This window comes from Dipodomys ordii, unplaced genomic scaffold, assembly GCF_000151885.1.
Source record: "Dipodomys ordii isolate 6190 unplaced genomic scaffold, Dord_2.0 Scaffold50, whole genome shotgun sequence".
NCBI lineage: Eukaryota > Metazoa > Chordata > Mammalia > Rodentia > Heteromyidae > Dipodomys > Dipodomys ordii.
The window spans coordinates 9419099-9441735 of NW_012267266.1; the positions used below are offsets into that span (position 1 = coordinate 9419099).

Genomic DNA, 22637 nt, shown 5'->3' on the forward strand with positions numbered 1-22637 from the left:
CTTAGCAGGGCCTGAGATTTGCACTTTTTCTTTTCTGACAATACTGAGGATTGAACTTTGGATCACGTGTTTGTAAAGCAGGTACTCTACCACTTGAGCCACACCTCTAGCACCAAGATATTGCATTTATGAGCTCTCAGGTGATGCAGGGATGCTCATCCTGTGCATTACATTCTCTTGGGGTGCTCCTAAAAATAAATTGGATGTGGATCTCTACCCAGAAATCAAGTCAGAATCTGAAGGTGAATGTCATGTGCAACCTTATTGTAAACCTTCACAAAATGGGATCCCTTATACCAGAGTGAATCACTGCTAAACTTTGATATATAGCTCCCATTTCTCAGGTTAGTTCAGAACCTAGAGATCTAAAATTATTATTGGAATTATTATTTTTTTTTTTGGTCGTGGGGCCTGAACTCTGGGCCTGGGTGCTGTTCGTCAGCTCTTCAGCTCAAGGTGAGCATTCTACCACTTGAGCCACAGCACCACTCCTGGCCATTTTTGCTTATGTGGTGCTGAAGAATTGAACCCAGGGCCTCATGCATGCAAGGCAAGCACTCTACCACTGAGCCACTTTCCCTATTATTGGGATTTCTTAAAGTAACTAAGACAATTAACTAGCATACTTTAATTCCTTTTTTTTAGACTCATATCTATCAACTCTTCAGTCTATGAATCATAATACAAAAGAGAATTGGGAGTGAAGATAGTAGCTGGAATCTATGGAGCAATTGTAATGTGACATGTACTGTTCAAAACATTTTATACACGTTATCTTATTTTGTCCTTATATTTTACCCTATGAAATACTGTCTGTTGTTTTCTTTGTATGGTAGAAGGAGCAAAATCTATAGAGGTGACTTTCAAGTGAAAGCAATGACACTCTAGGATTCCACAGAAGCTGAGGCCCACCAGTACTTGTCTCCTGAGGTCTACACATGGATTTATTCTTGATCTTGTATCCTAGATCCCTAACTGAGTCTTCTATTCATTGAGGCATCCATTTATTAGTCTTCTAAAACATTCCTGAGCCTATTTTGAGTGTTTCTGTGTGCTAAGACTTCCCTTTGCTTGTGCTTTTCTTCTCTCTGTTAATGTTGGAGACTCCTCTGAGTTGTCTTATTTTGACTGTCTGACCCATTTAGAATTTTTTTTTTTTTTTTTTTTGCTGCTGGTGCTTGGGCTTGAACTGAGGGCATGGGCATGGGCTTCTTTTTGTTTAAGGTTAGTGCTCTACCTCTTCAGATATAGCTCTGCTTCTGTCTGCCTGGCTGGCAGGATCTCAGCCTCCTGAATAGCTAGAATTACAGGTAGGAGCTACTGGTGCCTACCCACCTACAGATTTTTTAACAACTTTTTTTTTCTCCCTGAAAGTTGTGGCTTTTAGGATCTTGATTTTTTTGGGGGGGGTCCAGTTGTGGGGCCTGAACTCTGGGCCTGGGCATTGTCCGTTAGCTCTTCAGCTCAAGGCTAGCGCTCTACCACTTGAGGTACTTCTGGCTTTTTTCTTTTTCTTTTTTTGCTTATGTGGTGCTGAGGAATCGAACCAGGTCCTCATGCATGCAAGGCAAGCGCGCTACCACTGAGCCACCTTCCCAGCCCCTACTATTTTCATTTTTAATGGAGATTGAAACATTGAAAAATTAAACATCCATGATTTTAGTGCCTAAAGTATTCTTTAAGATAATGCCCTTAAAAACCGAAGTGTCAGTTTTTTTTTTGGGGGGGGGGAACGGGGGAGGCTCAGTCCTGAGGCTTGAACTTAAGGCGTGGACACTGACGCTGACCTGCTGCTTCTTCATTTTTTTTTCCTGTTTATGTGGTGCTGAGGAATCGAACCCAGAGCCTCATGCAGGCAAGGCAAGTACTCTACCACTGAGCCAAGTTCTCAGCCGTTCCCCCTCCCCCACTCCAGCTTCTTTTGCTCAAAGCTAGTACTCTACCAATTGAGCCACAGCTCCACTTCTGGCTTTTTCTTTTTATGTGGTACTGAGGGAGGACTGGAACCCAGGTCTTCATGCATTCTAGGCAAGCACTCTACCACCAAGCCATATTTGTAGCCCACGAAAACTCATTTTTAATTTATCAACAGCACCAATTCTTAATATGCTTAAGTGTATTTTACTTTTGAGATGAGAATTAATCTTTTATCAGACTTACCACAAATGCTGTTGGTTTGATTATTTTAGGAAAATGTTCTTGAGACTGTTTTAGAATTAATACTATTCACACTTCTATTTTCCATATCTGCTTAGCATAAAGAAGATACAAAATAACAGTCAGTCATACTAAAGCTTAAGGAAAAGAAATGTAAGTAGTTGCTGTTTGAAAAATAGAAGTGTTGAACTTGATTTCATTTGACTGAATAAAGTGAATGTTCAGCATAATGAGCATATTATAGAAGGTATTAGAACTTATTTTTAAAAGGCTGCACCTTTGTGAAATCAAGAAGAATATTTTAACACAATTCCAAATGATATTGTATATTGTATATAGAAATGTTTTTTTGGCAGATGAGGGAGACAAAAATGAAATTTCATTCAGCCTTTCATTTGTAACAGACTCAATAGAAATGCCAGCTATTATCTGTGTAATGCCATTTTCACTGCCCTGGAGTCTCAAACTTTTATATGCAAGAGTCATTTGGGGGGGATCATTCAAAATATAGATCTTTGGGCTCTATCCCTTTTAGTTCTGAGTTATAACTCCTCCAAAAAAACTGTACACAATGTATTAGTCAATATTCTCTAGGGAAACAAAAGGATTAAGAGATTCTGATTTCATCAAGAGATTATTATGGGACTTAGACTTCTGATTACAAAAATGGAGAAGTCAGGAAGTGGCGCTGTAGCTCAAGAGTGCTCGCCTTGAGCTGAAGAGCTGAGGGACAGCGCCCAGGCCCAGAGTTCAAGCCCCATGACAGGCAAGAAAAAATAAATAAATAAAAAATTGAGAAGTCTCAAGATCTGCAGTTTGCAATTTGGAGACCTAGGAGGGCCAGTGGTATAGTGCAAATCTGTCTGAAGATAGAAAATGACAAGTTTTCCTGCTGGAGGATAGTAAGACATGCAAATTCACCCTTACTACTTTTATTCTGCTCAACCTTCAATGGATGCCTGAGACCTAGCTACATTGGGAAGGGCATCTGCCTTGCTCAGACTACTAATTCATGTTAATCTTATCCAGAATTATTTTCACAGACACACTCAGAATAATATTTAACCAAACACCAGGGTACTTTGTGACATAGAGAAATTGACATATGAAATTAACTATGATACATAGCAAAATTAAGAGCCATTGACATAAAAATGGTTTCTTCCTCCATTTTTAAAAGAGGAACATATACCAAGTAACATACACCAAATAGAGCTAGGAAAATGCTATTAAAAATCAGTGGGGCCACTTAAGACACTTTTTCGATAGATAGGTGGGAGAGGATATTAGAGTGGACTAAAGTGGCAGTGGGGAAGGGGTGAGAAGTAGCTACAGTTAGGACCTGTTTGTAAGACCTAGCATCTTAAAGTCTACGCGATAGAATTCTGAATTTAAAAAGTTTTCACCTGAATTGCTGGTGACTAGTTATGCTATTCATTGAAACTTGGAACCCTGAGGAAAAGCAGTCTTTGTTGTTGTTGTTGGTTGTGGGATCTGAACTCTAGGCCTGGGCACTGTCCCTCAGCTCTTCAGCTCAAGGATAGGGCTCTACCATTTGAGCCACAGTGCCACTTCGGACTTTTTTGCTTATGTGGTGCTGAGGAATCGAGCCCAGGGCCTCATGCATGCAAGGCAAACACTCTACCACTGAGCCACCTTCCCAACTCCAGTCTTTCTTGACTATAAAGACTTCTTTGAAAATGTTAAGACTGAGATGCCTAGACACATCAAGGGGAGCACTTTTTTTTTTTTTTTTTTTTTACAATCTGTCATTCCTTGATTGTAATAGCATACCTCTAGTCTTCATTTGGTATACCACCTGTGTATCTGTGTTCTAGTCTCCCTTTTTACTAGATTGGTTGGGTTGGGGAGGAACCAGCCTAATATAATATGACTTTAAATAGTACTAATTTACCTCTGTAACAGCCTTATATCCAAGTAATGTTAAACTTAGAGGTACCAATGGTTAGTCTCTCAAAATAAACTTGGTGAGTACACACTTCATCCCATAACGATGTGGTATACTTATATTATTTAGCAATGGAAACAACAAAGTACTGACTCATGCTACATCATGGATGAGCCTTGAAAACATGCTAAGTAACAGAAAGCAGACACACAGGTCACAAATTGTATGATCTCATTTATAATAGTGTCCAGAAAAGGTAAATTCATAGAGACAGAATGGTACCAAGAGGAACGAGTGTTAATAGCATAAGTTTTCTTTCTGGAGTGACAAACATACTCTAGAATTAGGTATATTAGGAATTGGTGCTACTGTATAACTCTTTGAATATATTACAAGGCACTTAATTGCCTCCTAGAGAGGGTGAATTTCATTGTTTGTGAAATATGAATATAAAAAAATGAAGAGAGAAAGAAGGGAGAGGAATGGGGGCAATAAGGGACATAGCAGGGGAAGAAGTGGAAGTAGCTAGTAGTGCCAATATAATGACTGAGTTTTTTTTTTTATGGAGAAGTATGAAAACATGGGATAAAGATACAAGTGGGTGTGGAGTTAAGAGAGGATTTTTTTCCAACATAGGAGATGCTCATTCAAATGATCCATCGGAAAGAAAAATAGTGATGATGCAAGGTAAAACAGATAATTTATAGGAACCAGGTAATGGAGTCTACTGTACTGCCACCCTGAATAACTTCCTTTATGTCTCTTCCCTAGGTGACAGATCAGTCAGTAAAAGCATTTGCTGAGCATTGTCCTGAACTTCAGTATGTTGGCTTCATGGGTTGTTCAGTCACCTCTAAAGGAGTCATTCACCTAACCAAGGTATGTACCATGGCCAGCTATATCTTAGTATTTTTGAATATCATTTGGGTGATGGACTATAGTGTTACTCCTTTTTTTTTTTTTTGCCAGTCCTGGGACTTAAACTCAGGGAACTGTCCCTGAGTTTCTTTAGTTCAAGGTTAGCACTCTACCACTTGAGCCACAGTGCTACTTCTTGCTTATTCTGTTTATCTGGTACTGAGGAATCAAACCCAGGTCTTCATGCATGCTAGGCAAGCACTATACCAGTAGGCCACATTCCCAGCCCCTTAAAAAAAAAAAGACTGGTTCTTGTAATATTGCTCAGGATGGTCTTGAACATGTGGGTTCAAATGATTTCAGCTTCCTGATTTGTGGGGTTACATGCATGTGTTTACTATGCCCAGATTTCTATAATTGTTAAATGCTCTTGTGCAAGGAATTATAAGATCATTATGGAATGGTGTGCTGGTGTTTGAAAAATTAAAGCCAGTTTGAAAACATAATACTAAACTTCTTTTCTGAAATAGAATGCAGTGCCATGCCTTCTCAGGGTATTATGTGAGAATATATGTCAGATGTTGGATTATGTATTAAGGCCAGAGTAAGTGCAAAGTAAATTTATTATTAGACTCCACACTATCTACATTGCTAGAAAATCAGTGCAAATCTTGAGTCTTAAAAAGTCAAGTCACTAATCTAGTCTAGTATTTCTGAAAGAAGGCTGTGGTTTACTTTGTCTTAAATGACTGATCAGATTTCATTGCATTTTGTTATTCTGTTTATTGCTCTATCAGAACATTTTAATCATAATTTTTTAAAATTCATTTTCATATCTGTGGCCTTAACATCTTGGTAGATGAGTATGTTTCTAGTACTATGATACTGTTTATAGTGTAGAGTAGACTTGTTTCATGAACAGATTGTGCTATAAGTGTTGCAATGACTCCGTGAGATTTTTAAGATCACTCAAAATTATACTCATTAACGATAAAACAGATCAGTGTTTTCATGAACAAAAATTATGATACCGTGGTAGTTAAAAGTTGGAATTACTCTCTGTGACAAAGTAGTAGTTACTACAAATGTCTAGATTGGAAAGTTCAATTTGCTGGATAGGTTATTCTGAATTTTATAAGCAAGCATTGTTGTTGGCCTTTTAACAGTTAGAATCTACTGGACTTTTAGTGAAAGCTAATACACAAAGTTTGTGAGGGACATATATTCCTTCAACAAAGTCTTTGCTTTGGATGAAAAAACTTATTTGTGGTATAATACTGCTTATTTGTTCCCTGGATTCAAATAAAGGCAAGGTGACATTCCTAAGTATGCATATGTTTTGCTAAACTTATTTTAATTATTTAAATTATTTCTTGAAAGCTGAGAGTAGAACTTGGATTTTAGTAAGATTAAAGCACTAAGCCGGGAGCTAGTGGCTCATGTCTGTAATCCTAGCTACTCAGGAGGCTGATATTTGAGGATATCGGTTCAAAGCCACCCAGGCAGGAAAGTGAGACTCTTTATCTCCACTAGCAAAATGGAGTGGTGCTGGGGCTCAAGCAGTAGAGTTCTCACCTTGAGCTGAAGAGCACAGGGAAAGCGTATAAGCCCAGAGTTCAAGCCCCACGAGCGACACAAACAAACTGAAACACTTTGATTTAAAATCATTTTAAAAGTTTTTAATGATTATATGTCTACTAAGTTTATTATAATGTTATATTAATAGTTTATTATTTTAAATATGTGATTAGGGATATTTGATGAACAGAATATGGAGAACAATTACACTAAATATGTTTACTTGTTACATGATTTAAAAAGTTTTTCTAACACATGATTTCACTAACTCTGGCTTCCTATGATTTTGCAAAGAGAAGTAAGTGCCATAAGGTATTCATGCCATTAGTTCCCCCATCTATGAACCAATATATATATATTAAATTATTTAAAGAGTTTCTTTTTTAATATATATTTTTATTGTAAAGATACTGTACAAAGGGGTTACAGTTACATGAGTAATGAGTACACTTCCTATTGAGCATTGTTACCCGCTCCTTTGTTTTTCCTCTACCATCCCTTCCCTCCACACCTTCCCAACTTCTCCATCCTACCCCCCCCCCCAAGGTGTAAAGTTCATTTTCAACATGGTGTCTTATACATCTCATTGTTACAATGGTCAACCTGTATCCTATTTCAGCATTTTGTTATTTCCTATCCCCTTCTGAAATTAGAAAAATGTATATACAAAATGCAGGGAACTGGAATCAAATACAGTGAAAACATGGATTGTGTACCATGGGGGAGGAACATATAAAAGAAACAAAAAAATTTACACGGTACACTATAAGTACATTAAAAGCAACAGCAACAAAGATAAAACTTCTTGTGTCCCTATCTTGGGGTTCATTTCGCTTAGCATCATCTTATATGTTCATATGTACAAAGCTTTTGAACTTTTCTGCTTGTCCTAGACATATACTAGTTATTGCAAATATGGGAAACCATGGGACCTATGTTTCTTTGGGCCTGACTTCAATTAATATGATTTTGATTCTATGGATTGAGGAATCATTGGCCTTGAAGGGACTATAAGAGCTGTCATTGAAACTAAGAAATGTAAAACATCTTTATTAAATTAGAGTGGAAAACTTTGTCTTATATCTTCTTATTTTCTAAAACCAAGGGCCAAATGACATAAGATTGTGAATAGATGGACAAAATTAATATCCTGATACAGTGTACTTTTGATTTAACTTGGCTTTTTCAGAACATACTAGGTTTTCATTTGATACATATTGTTGACTCACACCCAGTATTAGGTACATTTTGCTAATATCAAACAGTGTTAGGGTAGGGAATCTTTCTGAATATCTGTGACTATGTAGCTAGGAGCCTAGAAATTGCCATGACAAGATGAATGCAAGTTAAAACATAAAGTCAGATACCAGACTGCTTTTAGAAATTTAGGACTCCATGTTTTGGATAAGCATTTTTAAAGTTTCTCTTTACTAGTTAATAGTGTAAAATGACTGATATATAGCAGAACTGATTCTTTTTCAACACTGGTGAATATTTCTACTGCATTCTATCTGCTTATAAATGTAAAATCCCTCCCCCTTGCTCCTACTTTTCACAGCAAATTCAGCAAGTGGAAATATACAGATAACCCCTCATGTTCAAACTTTTGTGCCTAAATACGATTTGCTACTAAAGAGACTAGAGGGAACAAGTCAAGGACTCAAAAGCTAAATGAAATGACTTCCGCTGGCTTCAGTTCGGATCTTTAAGCATCCTAAAGGAAAATTGGCTGCAAGAGATCAAAGAATAATTCTCTCAAAACCATGAGCTTACAATGATACATGCAAAATAAAAGTAGACTTATTTCAACCAAGCTGTAACAACAGAGTCCAGATTTACTCTCTTCACTTAAACAACTCCCCAAATGGACAAAATGTAGGGAACAGGTTTTTAAGATACTGGCTATCACACAACCAAGAATAATGATCCCTGAGATATGGAAACAAACAAGGAATTCTGTGTTCATATCAGATTCCTGTACTGAAAGAATAACTAGGTTGTAACAGACGATGTAACTGAGGCAAAATTCAGTGAATTATTTGAGATGAGAAGACAGAACCTAAGGACCAAGAAGACTAAAGCAGCCAAATTGCAGAGGACATTGTATTGGAATGGAGAGGACTACATAGAGAACACAGAAATCTGGTGGGAGGACAGACTTCCCCAATGTACCCAATCCTAAATAGCCTACTGTAAGGAAGAAATAAAAGAGAAATTAGACAATGTTTGAAATGAATGGAAATGAAAATACAGTGCATCAGATTGAGTGCTAAATAAATTGCTACTTAGGTAAATTTAATAGAACAAAATATATGTATGAGGAAAAAAAAATCTCAAATTGATGACCCCAGCTTCTATTTTATGAAGCTTGAAAAAAGACCAAATTGAAATACTAAGAAGCAGAAAGAAGGAAATATTAAAAATCAAAGGAGAAATCAAAGGAGAATTAATGAAACAAAACCTGGTTCTTTGACAAGAGAGATAAAATTGATAAATCTGTAGTCAGACTGATTAAAACAGGTAGAGAAAATGAAATTTCCAGTACCCTGACTCAGAAGGATGATAAAAATGACAAATTTTCAGATATTAATAGGACAACCAGAGCGATATTATGAACATCTATAAGCATTTAAATAAGACTATTTGGATGAAGTGAAAAAAATATATTTGAAAGACACAAAATCCCAAATGTTACTCAAGAGGAAGTAGCTATTTGTCTCAGTGGCATGTGCTTAGTCCTATCTACTTAGGAGACTGAGATAGGAGCATTGCTTGGGCTCAGGAGTTTGGGACCAGTCTGAGCAATATAGTAAGATGCTTATTTCTGAAAAAGAAAAGAAAAAGAAAAAAAGGAAGTAGACATAGATGACCCAAATTTCTCTAATTCTCTTAAATGTTATTTGTAGTTAAAAACCTTCTTACCCGTATTGCCCCAAGCCCAGATGGCTTTACTAGAGAATTCTACAAAATACTTAATGAATAATAAAAACAATTTCAACATATCTCCACTAGAAGTGAGGCCATTGTTTCCTTGACAAAACTTGACTTTTAAAGAAAGAATATGGCATGAGCTAGTGATATTTATCTATCATGCTAAGTTGATTCAACACCAAACAATAAAAATTATAAGCTCAGCACACAAAATTGATTGTATTGGTATAGCAGAGAAAATAATCAAGAGTAAAAATAACTTGTGGAAAAGGAGAATATTACAATGCTATCAAATTACAATTGTAAGGAACTAACAGAGTAAGACAATAAATAATCTGAATTTAAAATGGCAAAAGGAATGTAATAGATGTTTTTTAAAAGAAAAAAGATATATAAATAAATGACCAGGAAGTGTAATACTCACCATTGCTAATCATGAAGGAGATGCAAATTAAAATCAAAATGAACTATTACTATATACCTGCAAGAATAGTTATCACAAAAAAATGATGTTAAGTGAAATGAACCCCAAGATAAGTATTCAAATGTTTTTGTTTTTATGCAATTGTTTCTAACATATTTATAAAATGATTTCTTTGTTGCTTTCTATGTCCCTCCCCCACGGTATAACCTCTGCTTTCACTGTATTTGATGTTGGTATAATTTGTGGAGGGGAGGGAAAAAACAAATTGTTTAAATAGGGATACAGGTGGACCCAGTGCAACAAGATGTACAAATCGTTGTAAAAAAACGAACTTTACAACTTTGAGGGGGGCGGAGGGTGGGGAGAAGGAGGGGAGATGGGAAGGGGAAACAAAGGAGGAGGCAACAATGCTTGATAAGAAATGTACTCATGATCTTGCCCATGTAATTGTAACCCCTCTGTATGGTATTTTCACAATTAAAAAAAAAAAGATAACAAGTATTGGTAAGGATGTGGAGAAGTGAACCCTTCTGCACACACTATTGGTAGGATATAAACTAGCATAGTCATTATGGAAAAAAAAAATGGGTTTAGGGCTGGGAAGGTAGCTTAGTGGTAGAGTACTCGCCTTGCATGCATGAGGCCCTGGGTTCAATTCCCCAGCACTACATAAACAGAAAAAGCTGGAAGTGGCGCTGTGGCTCAAGTGGTAGAGTGCTAGCCTTGAGCTGAAGAGCTTAGGGATAGCATCTAGGTCCGGAGTTCAGGCCCTACCACTGACTCTTCTCCCCCCCCCCAAAAAAAAAGTAAGTTTATCAAAAACTGAAGACAAAATTATCATACAATCATTCAGCCCTGCTATAGGATATGTACTCAAAGGAACAGCAATCAGCTGAAGAGAAGTCTGTACTCACATTTTCATTACAGTATCTAATTTATACATACATATATATATGATTACAAATCTAAAATACATACATAGATCATATATACAAACTATGAAATAGAGAAAAAAAAGAAATAGTGAAAAAAAGGCAAGAAATTACTACATAATCTCCTTTCTATAGAAAATAAAAACAGTTGAATAGTTAAAGGGTAGAATTGTGGTTGCTAAAATTGGAGTGAGTGGGTAGATACTGTTAAAGGATATAAGTGAAGAAAATGTTATAGAAAAGACAAACAATGGAATGAAATGTGAAGATTTTGCTTAGATTCTGATTGAAACAAAGCATCATTAAAATACATCTTTGGGATTATTGAGAAATTTTAAATAAGAATTATTTATTGAATAACTTTTTTTTGATTATTGTAAATTTTGTCTGGGATGGTAGTGGCATGTTTGTTATACAATATTTTAAACTTCCTTTTTTTTTTTTTAATGCTGGTACTAGGGCTAGGGCACTGACCTTTAGCTTTTTTGCTCAAGGCTGATGCTGTACACTAGATCCACAACTCCAATTCTGGGTTTTTCTGGTTAATTGGGGATAAGAGTATCACAGAAGCCAGGTGCCGGAGGCTCTCATCTGTAATCCTAGCTACTCAGGAGGCTGAGATCTGAGGATCACGGTTCAAAGCCAGCCCAGGCAGGAAACTCCGTGAGACTCTTATCTCCAATAAACCACTAGAAAACCGGAAGTGGTGCTGTGGCTTTATCGGTAGAGTGCTCGCCTTGAGCTGAAGAGCGCAGGGACAGTGCCCAAGCCCAGAGTTCAAGCCCCAGTACGGACCAAAAAAAAAAAGAGTCTCATGGACTTTTCTGCCCAGGCTGAAACCACCATCCTCAAATCTCAGCTTCCTGAGTTGCTAGGGTTACAGGTGTGAATCATTAGCATGGGGCTTTAAATAGCATTAACAGTAAGGATACATAATTGAATATTGGTGAGAAGACATAAGATTGTTTACAAGGGCGTTAACAAAAAATGAGACCACTAAAGGAAACAAGTAAGTTAAAGTGTTGATAATTCAGCTTGGTTATAGGAAAGCTATTGAGGTTTTTACAGTTTTCAATACCTTTTTAAAAATTATTATTGTAAAGGTGATATGCAAAGGAGTTACATAGGAAATGAGTACAGTTCTTTTTTTATTTAATTATCTTTTTTTTTTTGGTTCAATCGTGAGGCCTGAACTCTGGGCTCTGTCCCTCAGCTCTTCAGCTCAAGGCTAGAGCTCTACCACTTGAGCCACAGTGCCACTTCCTACAATTCTTGTTGAACATTGTTAGCCTTTTCTTTGTTTCCTCCTGCTTCCCCCTCACCCCCACTAACCCTCCCCCAGGTTGTAAAGTTCATTTCCAATAGTGTCTTGTATCACTGTTGCATTGGTTCACCTTTTGTCCTTAGTGTCCCTCCTCTTTCTGTGATTTCCCTTCCCATCTACAACTCAGATGAACTTATATACAAGACAAAGGGTACCAAATCAAAAACAATGACAACAGGGGTAAACCAAAGGGGAAAAAAGATGAAAGAAAAAGAAATAACTGCATACAGTAACAAAACAAAGAAAACCTCTGCTTCTGTACCTTATAGTTCATTTTGATTAACATCATTTGATTAACATCATTTTATAAGGTTATATGTACATAGTTGTGTGATCCTCTGCTAGAATTATCCTAGAAATATATTAATAATTATTACAAATGAGGGAAACTGTGGAGCCTATGTTTCTTTAGGTCTGGCTTACTTCATTTAATATGATTTTTTTTCCCCAGAATAGTTTTTTTTTTTTTGGGTCTGGTCGTGGGGCCTGAACTCTGGGCCTGGGCGCTGTTCCTCAGCTCTTCAGCTCAAGGCTAGCGCTCTACCACTTGAGCCACAGTGCCACTTCTGGCTTTTTTCTTATGTGGTGCTGAGGAATTAAACCCAGGGCCTCAGGCATGCAAGGCAAGCACTGTACTACTGAGCCACCTTCCCAGCCCTCCCCAGAATACTTTTATATTTGAACATTTCCATAATAAAATAATGTAGGGGATTAAAAAAAGTTAAAACTGTTGATATTAATCTAACATAAGGAAGTGGTGCTGGGGCTTAAAATGGTAAAGCACTAGCCTTGAGTGAAAAAGCTCAGGGACAACACCAAGACCCTGAGTTCAAGCAGCCACAGCTGACCAAAAAAAAAACAAAAGGTAAAAAGAAACTGGTAATCTAATTGTAGTGTTTAGTATTATACGTGTAAAGAATATATAACATGGGCTGGGAAGGTGGCTCAGTGGTAGAGCACTTGCCTTGCATGCTCAAGGCCCTGGGTTCGATTCCTCAGCACCACATAAGCAAAAAGAAAAAAGCCGGAAGTGGTGCTGTGGCTCAAGTGGTAGAGTGCTAGCCTTGAGCTGAAGAGCTGAGGGACAGCGCCCAGGCCCAGAGTTCAGGCCCCATGACCGGACCCAAAAAAAAAAAAAAAAGAATATATAACATGAAAAATGCTCAGGATACTAATTAACTATAGTGTGCATTAACATAATACTGATTCAGCCGGGCGCTGGTGGCTCATGCCTGTAATCCTAGCTACTCAGGAGGCTGAGATCTGAGGATCGCGGTTCAAAGCCAGCCCGGCAGGAGAGACCCTGAGACTCCTATCTCCAATAAACCACCAGAAAACCGGAAGTGGCGCTGTAGCTCAAGTGGTAGAGCGCTTGCCTTGAGCTGAAGAGCTGAGGGATAGCGCCCAGGCCCAGAGTTCAAGCTCCACGACCGACAAAAAAACCCCAAAAAACATAATACTGATTTAGAAATAAATTGAATAATTTGTTGAGTCTGTAATGTCAAAAATGTACAGTTGTTTTTACATGGAAAACATACCTTAGACATGGCCCAAATTATGAATTTATTGTTACAACAACCATTATGAATTGATTTAAATTAGTCAATAGTCAAGATTATTTGTGTGTGTGTATGTGAGTGTGAGTGTGTGTGCAAGCGTGCTGCTCTTGGGGCTTGAACTCAGGGCCTGGGCATGTCCCTTAGCTTCTTGAGCTGTAGTTCTTCTTCTGGTTTCTGTAGTAGAGATAAGAGTCTCTTAGACTTCCCTGCCATGGCTGGCTTTGAACCACAGTCCTCAGATCTCAGCCTTCTGTAGCTAAGATTACAGTCGTGAGCTTCTAGCACCCAGCTAGTCAAGACTATTTTAAGTGATTATTAAGGAAGATAGTGAAGAATTTTTATTAAAAATATTTAAATCTCTTTCACTATCTTTCTTCTTCCTTTCCTTTTTTTTTTTCCTTCTGCTTTCTCATCCCTCCCTCTGTTTCTCTTCCCTGTGGTCTTTCTCAACCTATTGAATCTTTTTGTAAACTTGAGTTTTCCTTTGGTCTTATTCTGCTAAAATTAAACCATCTCACTAAACGAATTAATGTATGCAGTAAATATTTTTCTACTAAAATTTCATTATAGGCTGTATGAAAATTTCATGTTTAGCACTAATTAGAGGTAGGTATGTCTTTTTTTTTTAGATTGTTGATATATTTTAAGTTTGTGAGTGTTACTAATATTAATTCTGGTGTTAACAGTTGTTACAATTTTATTTTTGCTTCAGCTATTTATGTTTTAAATATCAATTAAGTTTTGGGGCTATGTTAGGTATAGTATTGGTACAATTTTGGTTATTTTAGAAAAGAGAGTGCACAGCAAAACAAAAAACTCAACTTTTGATATTTCTTTTCGACTATTCACGTCTTAAAACTTTGAAAGACAAACTTACTTTAAAAGTGCTTATGGTTGAAAATATAAAATGTTTTTAAAGAAAAACAAAATTGATTTTTCAGTCAATTTAACATAAGTAACTGAAAGAATGATCATTCAAGCAGCTAACTCAATTTTCATCTTCCTTTTCTTGTTTACTCAGACTAGGAATGAAAGATGAACTTCCTTGCTTTTTTAAATTTCTAAACAACTAGTGAGTTAGAGTGCCTCATTCTACTAGAAGAACATAACATTTTGCTACTTATGGGATGCTATTACTATTCAGTCATAAATTGGCCATTTCATTTCTGGTAAATTATAGATGCTTGAACAATACTTGTATGGTGTAGAAACTACTTTCTTAAAATTCACCCAGCTCTGAAGTAGTCCCTAGTGCGCATGACCTTAATAAAGGGTATAGGTGATGATTCATTACATAATTAATGATCTCAATTGTCTTAAGAATTTTAAAATGTCTGTAAAATGTCTTTTAGTGTCAACAATGCTAATGGTATGAGTCCTTTATTGTATGGTTGGGAAAAATCACATAATCTCTCTGCCTTGGTTTCCTCATTTGTTAAATGAGGATAGTATTTTTAGTGGAGTTGAACTTTTCAAAAACATGATTTAATTGTGATGTACAAAAGTTCCACCTAACTACTGATCTTTGCATATGTGTACAATAATAAACATTTTTATGAAAATAAAACTTAATAAACTAAATCTTAAAAGTTTTTATGACTTGTTTTTCTGTGTGAATGCTAAGGCTAATTTTCTAAGATTAATAGCAATGTTTGCTTTCTCTTCCTATAAATTCTTTTTCCTTTCCTGATGACCTCTTAGGAGTTATTTAATGATTTGTTTAGGTTTTAAAAAGCACACTATAAACAACTCATATTATAATATTCCACTGAGCCAGAGGTATATACTGTTTTACCTCATTAATATTATTGCCCAAATTAGTGAGGCTGATTTTGATTTATATAGACAATGTTTATGGAGACTGTATTAATTTACCAAAATTATTGTTTTCACTATGTTAAGGTTGTGATACCTGCTCAATGAGGTGACTCCTTATACATTTTGTAACTCTACTCTGGCTATAATAAATATTTATTTATACAATATTTTTGTTAGCAGTAGCAATAATAAGATATATCCATATGGCATGAGTCAAATAAATAAATTCATCTTTCAAACAACTCATTTTGTGAAAGTTCTAAGAAACAGTTTTCTTTGTGACACCTCTCCTTTCATTCCTTTGATAAAATGGTTGCTTCAGGCTTGTCTTTTTTTTTTTCTTTTGGTTAGTTGTAAGATTTGAACTCAAGGCCAGTTTACTGTCCCAGAGCTTTGTGCTATGCTCTACCCTTTTGAACCACAGATCTACTTCTGGTTTTCTGGTGGTTAATTGAATATAGGAGTCTCACAGACTTTCTTAAAAGCCTAGGTTGGCTTTGAATCACAATCTTCACATCTAAGTCTCCTGAGTAGTTAGGATTACAAGCATGAGCTACCAGTACCTGGCTGTATTTCAGGCTTTAAGATAAAAATAAAATAAAATAAAATAAGTGATTGCAGTTTTTTCTCAAAGGTCTTTCTTAGATTTTGGCTTTATACTTTATATATTATTTCATTATGCTTGTATTATCTTCAGTTTGATCCTTCAGTTTTTAATCACACATTTATAAATTGGAATTAATGTTGCCAATAATTTTCTAGAAAAGGACTTCAGCTTTACTTTTTTCTGATCTCAAACACATGAGGTCGGTCTTTACCTAAGAATGATATTTTTAGTGGTACATTCACATTTTTTAATACTTTCAAATTCATTCATATTATTTTTGTGATGGGAATTTTATTTGATTCCATGCAGTCTTGTGATTTATAAAGCAGTAGTAATAAAAATGAAAAGGGATCCATTTCAAGATCAGTGTTACAGAATGTGAAATGAGATTTGAAGCTTAATTGGAATGAATTAATAAGTGAGGAAATATACTACCGAGAAAAAAGTAAATAAACAGTACTTTAAAGTAATGGACAATTATAGAATTAATTAGAATTGAGTTAAACACAAAATTGATTAAAACATATACACTTAATTTTTTTTTTTTTTAGTTGGTCGTGGGGCTTGAACTCTGAGCCTGAGCACTGTCCCTGAGCTCTTCGGGTCAAGGCCCAGGGCTCTACCACTTGAGACATAGTGCCACTTCCAGTTTTCTGGTGGTTTATTGGAGATAAGAGTTTTATGACCTTTCCTGCCTGCTGGGTTTGAACCAGGATCTTCAGATTTCAGCCTCCTGAGGATTATAGGTGTGAGCTACTGGTGCCTGGCACACTTAATGCTTTTGAACACTTAATTTATGGTATTCTATACGTGATGTTAATTTAACTATCTCAAGTTTAAACACCATTTTTCCTGCACCTGGAAGGCTTTATGTGTCACGGGAAAGTGTGTGCTCGTGTACACAATACTGTGTGGGTTCATATGCATACTCCAATGTAGTTTATAGACTGTGCTAATTGTCAGTTATAGAGAATCTGAAGTTTCAGATTATTCTTTACAATTTTAACATTGTGTGATGTTTATAATGGTGGTCCAGAATATACTACAAGATTCTAAAGGGGCCCCTGGATATTAAAAAGATGTCTTTTTTTTTTAAGTTACATTCTGTAAAGATAGCTAATTTATTTCCATAGTAACTCTCTGTTAATAGGAAGATAAGGTACTTATGAGACATTAGGATGTTCTGAATTTTTTAACATGAAACTCAATGTTTAACCAGAACCTGGAGCTCCATATTATTGTCCATTATTTTTCACAGTGATGTTTGGATTAGGGTTTGGTTCTGAGTTCTCCTTCTCCAAGCACATTTACCCAATAATAGTGTCCCATAGACACTATTATTGTCCTAAGGCAATTGAGTTCCTCACATATTTGCTTTGCAACCCAGAGGTATCACGGGCATTTGCACAAAAGCTGTTGATAACAGTGTATTTACAAAATCTTTAGGAACACAGCAACTTCCTCCACTGTAGATTTCTCTTCACTTGATTGTATCCCTGTGGAGATGATTGACCATCAATGATTTTTGCAGAAAAAGCTTCTCACTGAAGCTTTGTCTGTTATATTCACTAAGTAATGGTTGGTTATTGTGTTTGAATAGAGGTACTTTTTCATCATGAAATTGGCTGTCAATCTTGGATTTTTAACAATGAAACAAATACCCCTTTGTCTGAGAAAGCTGCTCAAGTAATAATGTTTACAGCTTTCATCTGGCTGAAAGAAGAACACAAACTTGGTCAGCACTCTGGGTATCTAGGTAAGGTACAATAATACTCTTGCAATTATTCCTGTTTTTGAGTTGTAAAGGACTACTATCAGATGGACTAAGCTTCTTTTCATTGTTGGAAACTCATATTCCGTCTCCTTTCTTTATGCTGCTCCTATGCCTTTTTTTTTTCAGAATCTTCTCAGGATCTTGCTTCTTTCTAAGCATGCACTTCTATAGCTATGTTTTATAGGGGACTTCACTGTGCAGTCTTCATTTAGTAGGGGACAGGATAGTAAAAGACAGAGAGGGAGGAGAGGAGAAAAGAACAGATGCACAACATTTTGTCTTAGATGATGTTGCTGTTAACTACTCTTTCTCTTTCAAGACTTCAGCCCTAGACTGGTCCAGGTTCTATAACTCCAGCTTATGTTGTTTGACTGTGTGTGTGGCCTGTAGGTTTCTATAACAGTGATTCTTCCTTTTGACACTTCCAGCTTTGAGGTGTTAGTGACTTCCTGATCTTGGATTTGGCTTATGCTACAAAATATAGGTTGTCTTTTTGGCTTCTCTTCATCAGAATTGCCATTTCCCTCAGAGAAATTTATGTGATTTAACCTCCATAGTATGACTTTTCCTAATTAGTGTTTGATTGGTAGATACCTTATTCCTTTCTGCATGATTCTAGATTTCTTCCATGAGATCACATTTTAAGAGAATAGATCCAATTTTATTTTCTTTCAGGGAGTCTTGTTACAGTTTGAAACAATACACAAAATAGACGATTAGATATCAAATTTATATTAGACTTAATCTTGCCTTAGATCACTACTACTTATAATGCTGTGTTGAATCTAGATAAGCTATTATCTAGAGAGATAAAGACAGGCTAGCTTGTATCACAATTCAGAGAAGCTACAAGGCCATGGTGAATGCCGAGCATAGGACAGAGGGCTAGCTTTTAAATTACAGAAAGATAATAGCATATGCTCCTAGTAAGGACAAAATTGAAATTTTTTTTTCTTTCTATAATCTATAATGTCAATCCAGGGAAGCAAATGTAAAGTGAGTAAACTAGTCCATGATCACAAAGTAGTTATAAAAGTTACTGGTTTTATTTTAGTAATATTTGGGAGATACAAATAACATTACATCTTATCAGTATTTTTATTTTAGTTTTCAAAATCTTTGTTAGGCTTTTTACTCATATGAGAAGGTATAATTGGCCTAAAATTCATATTTAGGGAAATAGTACATTTATAAAATTTTACCTTAGATGTGCTTTTAATATTGTTATTTTAATCTTACTGAAATTATTTGAAGGTTTTGAACTAAAGGATGGAAAACACTAGTTGAGAAAATAAGATTACAGAAACAATTCTATATCAGAGTGTAGTGTTTTAATATATAAATAAAAGGTAGATACTTTTGCTGCTCATTTTGAAAAAAATTCTATTATTTACTTTAATGGTAATATAATTTCATTTTCTACATTATTCAGTATCAAAGAAAACTACAGGCTAGATTAGTGACTTACTACCTGTGGAATAGTCTTTAAGCTATATTTTTAACTCTTCTAGCACTTAACAGTGTTGTTTGGGGTTGGGAGGTCAAAAGGAAGAACAAACAATGAGAGGAAGGGTAGATGAAAGTTATGATATTCAATGTATATATGTGAAAATGGAATCAGGAAGAGAAAGGAGTGGGGTTGGGATAGGGGAGAATGATAGCATTGATTAAGATACATTGTACTATGAACTGACATGTAGAGTTGAAACCCTTTTGTACAACTACTTAAAGATGTTTTAAAAAAGTTGACTCTTGCCAGTTCTGGTAGCTCACACCTATCTACTTGGGAGGTTGAGATGGAAAGGATCAAGATTTGAAGCTAGCTAATGCAGAAAGTAAGTCCTCAAGTTAGTCTCAACAGGAAATACTGTATGCAATGGTGTTTGCCCATTATCCAAACTATAAAGGAAGCTCATGTCAAGAGGATTGCTGTTCCAGACCCCATATCAATAGAAAAAGCTGGGCTTAGTGCCTGAGCCCATCCCAGATATAGAAGGAATTGTAAATAGGAGAATTGGAGTTCAGAAGCATGGGTAAAAATTGAGACCATATATAAAAAAATAATCAGAGAAAAATCAACTAGAATATGGTGCCTTAGGCAGGAGACCCAGCAAGTAGGAATACCTGAGTTCAAGCCCCAGTACTTCCCCTCATCTCTGCCAAAATTTTTACTATTTTAACATTTGAGTTTTGCTACCTGGAAAGACTACTAGTCTTTCCATATTCATGGAGGCACTTGGGTAATAACCATGAATAATTAACTCAGACAAAGCTGAAAATGGTGAAATAAATGATTTTTTAATATAAATCTGCACTGTGATTTGTTGCAGGTGCAGATTCTGTGACTCCTTTCTCATCAATATGGCGAATTGATTGGTTCATTTTTAGATGATTGGCATCAGATGTATTGCTTTCGTTGGCAATTTGGGGCAAGGTTAATATTGGGGAGTGTTTTTCTGGTGGCATGAATAGCCCAATGTGGGAAGTGAGTAGCTCAGCTCTCTATATAAGTATTCAGCTGAAATGATGGATGATGCTTAAATACGCTTATAAGCTGTAGCTGTTCATGGTAGGAAGACTAATTTCTGAAAGTAAGATGTAGATACTTTTTTTTGTTGAGCTTTGGTTTTAGGCTGAGACACATAAATGAGAATATAAGACTTAAGATTTTTGAGTGAAGGTGAGTGCCAATTGTTCATTACAAACCAAGAAGAAAGAAAAAGCAACAGGCTCAGAGTTCAAGCCCCATGACCGATCGAAAAAAGATACAAAAAGGAGCCGGGTGCTGGTGGCTCACGCCTGTAATCCTAGCTACTCAGGAGGCTGAGATCTAGGATCACGGTTCAAAGCCAGCCTGGGCAAGAGAGACCGTGAGACTCCTATCTCCAATAAACCACCAGAAAACCGGAAGTGGCGCTGTAGCTCAAGTGGTAGAGCGCTCGCCTTGAGCTGAAGAGCTGAGGGACAGCGCCCAGGCCCAGAGTTCAAGCCCCACGACCGACAAAAAAAAAAGATACAAAAAAGAAATAAATCAAATTATTTTCTTGTGGTATTGTTTCAGAGATGTAGCATGTGCCTAACATTTTTGGAATGGCAGAAAATAAAAATATATGCCAGAATATTCTTAAAATTTAAAATCATTAATGCCATTCCTTTCTCTTCCAGCTTCACACATTTAGAAAACAATAAAATGACTTCACAATTTGACAATGTCAAATTTTGATGCCAAGGTATAAGCTATTGTCTTGGGTATCCTCAACTTTTGTCTTGGATTAGTGGCATTTTGATACTTAAAAAATAAAGTTACAAACTTTTATTTAGAATATATTTTCAAGATTTTTGACTTATTGAAGTATGACATCTGGATGTAAATGATGGCAATTAGTACATTCCATGAACTGTCTCTTTAACTTCTTTTTTCCTTTTTTTTTTTTTATTTTTGGTATCGTTACAAACCTGGAATGAGGAAATAAAAGAAACATACAGCTAATCTAATTAGATGAAGCAATCTCTCCTTCCTTTCATTTAACTTAATTTCCCCTTCATTTACTTAGGCTTTGATTTTTTTCTTATTTAAGTGAAACAGTGTGAACATTTTATTTTATAATTAAAGAGAAATTCTCATTCTTAGCTCCTGCTGCGAAAAAAGTGACAGGGCTGTTTCGTGCTGCTAACTTTAAGTGCTGTTTGTAGTTCATTCGGAGCTGTAGAAATCTTATCCAAAGAAAAGCAAAGGATTTGGTGAAAAGTCATAGAAGAAAGTCAATTAGGACTATACTGCCTGCCAGAGTGAAAGAGGAGTATACTTTTTGAATTGGTATTCTAAGAAGCAAAAATCCAGTTAACAAGTGCACTTTTCTGCTGCAGTAGACAATGATGAAAATGATGGTGAACTTCTCAGAATTCTTGCCAACACATCACAACTCTGACAACTTACAGAGTCTTTTTTTCTTTTCTTTTTTGAGTGTTCTGCACTTTAAAAACAAATATGTTGGTAGAGAAGTTGTTTTGCTGCTTATTCTCAAATGGCCACTAGTTGTATGGCATGATAATTTTTAAATTAGTTAATGTTTACATATTAGTAAATCTCGTATTCCAAGAGAACTTTTAAAATCCTTTAACAGCAGAATTGTAGAACCTGTACTTGATATAGTTAGAAATTTGAAGATCAGCTTTCTTGAAACTTTACTGAAAGAAGTTATCCATATAGTTTTGATCCTGATGTCAAATTTAGTAAAAAGTATTAAATACCCTTGATTGAGACATAATACCTAATATTGAGACATAAAGATCAATAAGACCTGGTATGTCCTGAAGTCGATTGTCTTCGACTTAAATCAAATTTTTGAAGCATCATGGTTAGCATTTGTGGAAGGATGAGCAGTGTTAGTGGATACACAGAGAGCACAGTCCCCAGCCTTGTCTGTGGGTATCTGGGGACTTCACTAAAGATGTCTGCTTGGACTGGGAAGGCTGCATTATATATTGATTGCACCTTGTAAATACCCCACCTCACATGGTTTTGGACACTATTGCTATTATAAACATGACATATTTCTATTTAGGAACCTTTGATGGCTTCTAAAATTCCTCACAGCAAAATGTAGAATATTTACTGTGGCACAATACTATTGTAGTCTGCATTACCTCTGTTGCTTTGTTTACCTCTTTTGCCATGTCTCTGCTAGTGTCCTTTCTGTTCACTTGGCTCTGGCATTACTAGCTGCTTCCTGGCCTTCTCAAACGCTAAGACCAGTTTCCATTTC

The 22637-nt window shown here is 36.1% G+C and overlaps 1 protein-coding gene across 1 annotated transcript in view; it reads left to right on the forward strand.

The window, feature by feature from the left end:
* Fbxl17 (F-box and leucine-rich repeat protein 17) overlaps positions 1-22637 on the forward strand; it is a gene marked incomplete at its 5' end in the record, with an annotated part of 467949 nt that overhangs the window by 122030 nt on the left and 323282 nt on the right. Inside the window, one exon of the mRNA XM_013020319.1 lies at positions 4838-4945. Coding sequence (XP_012875773.1) covers positions 4838-4945 — 108 coding nt within the window. The remainder of the gene's footprint in view (positions 1-4837; positions 4946-22637) is intronic.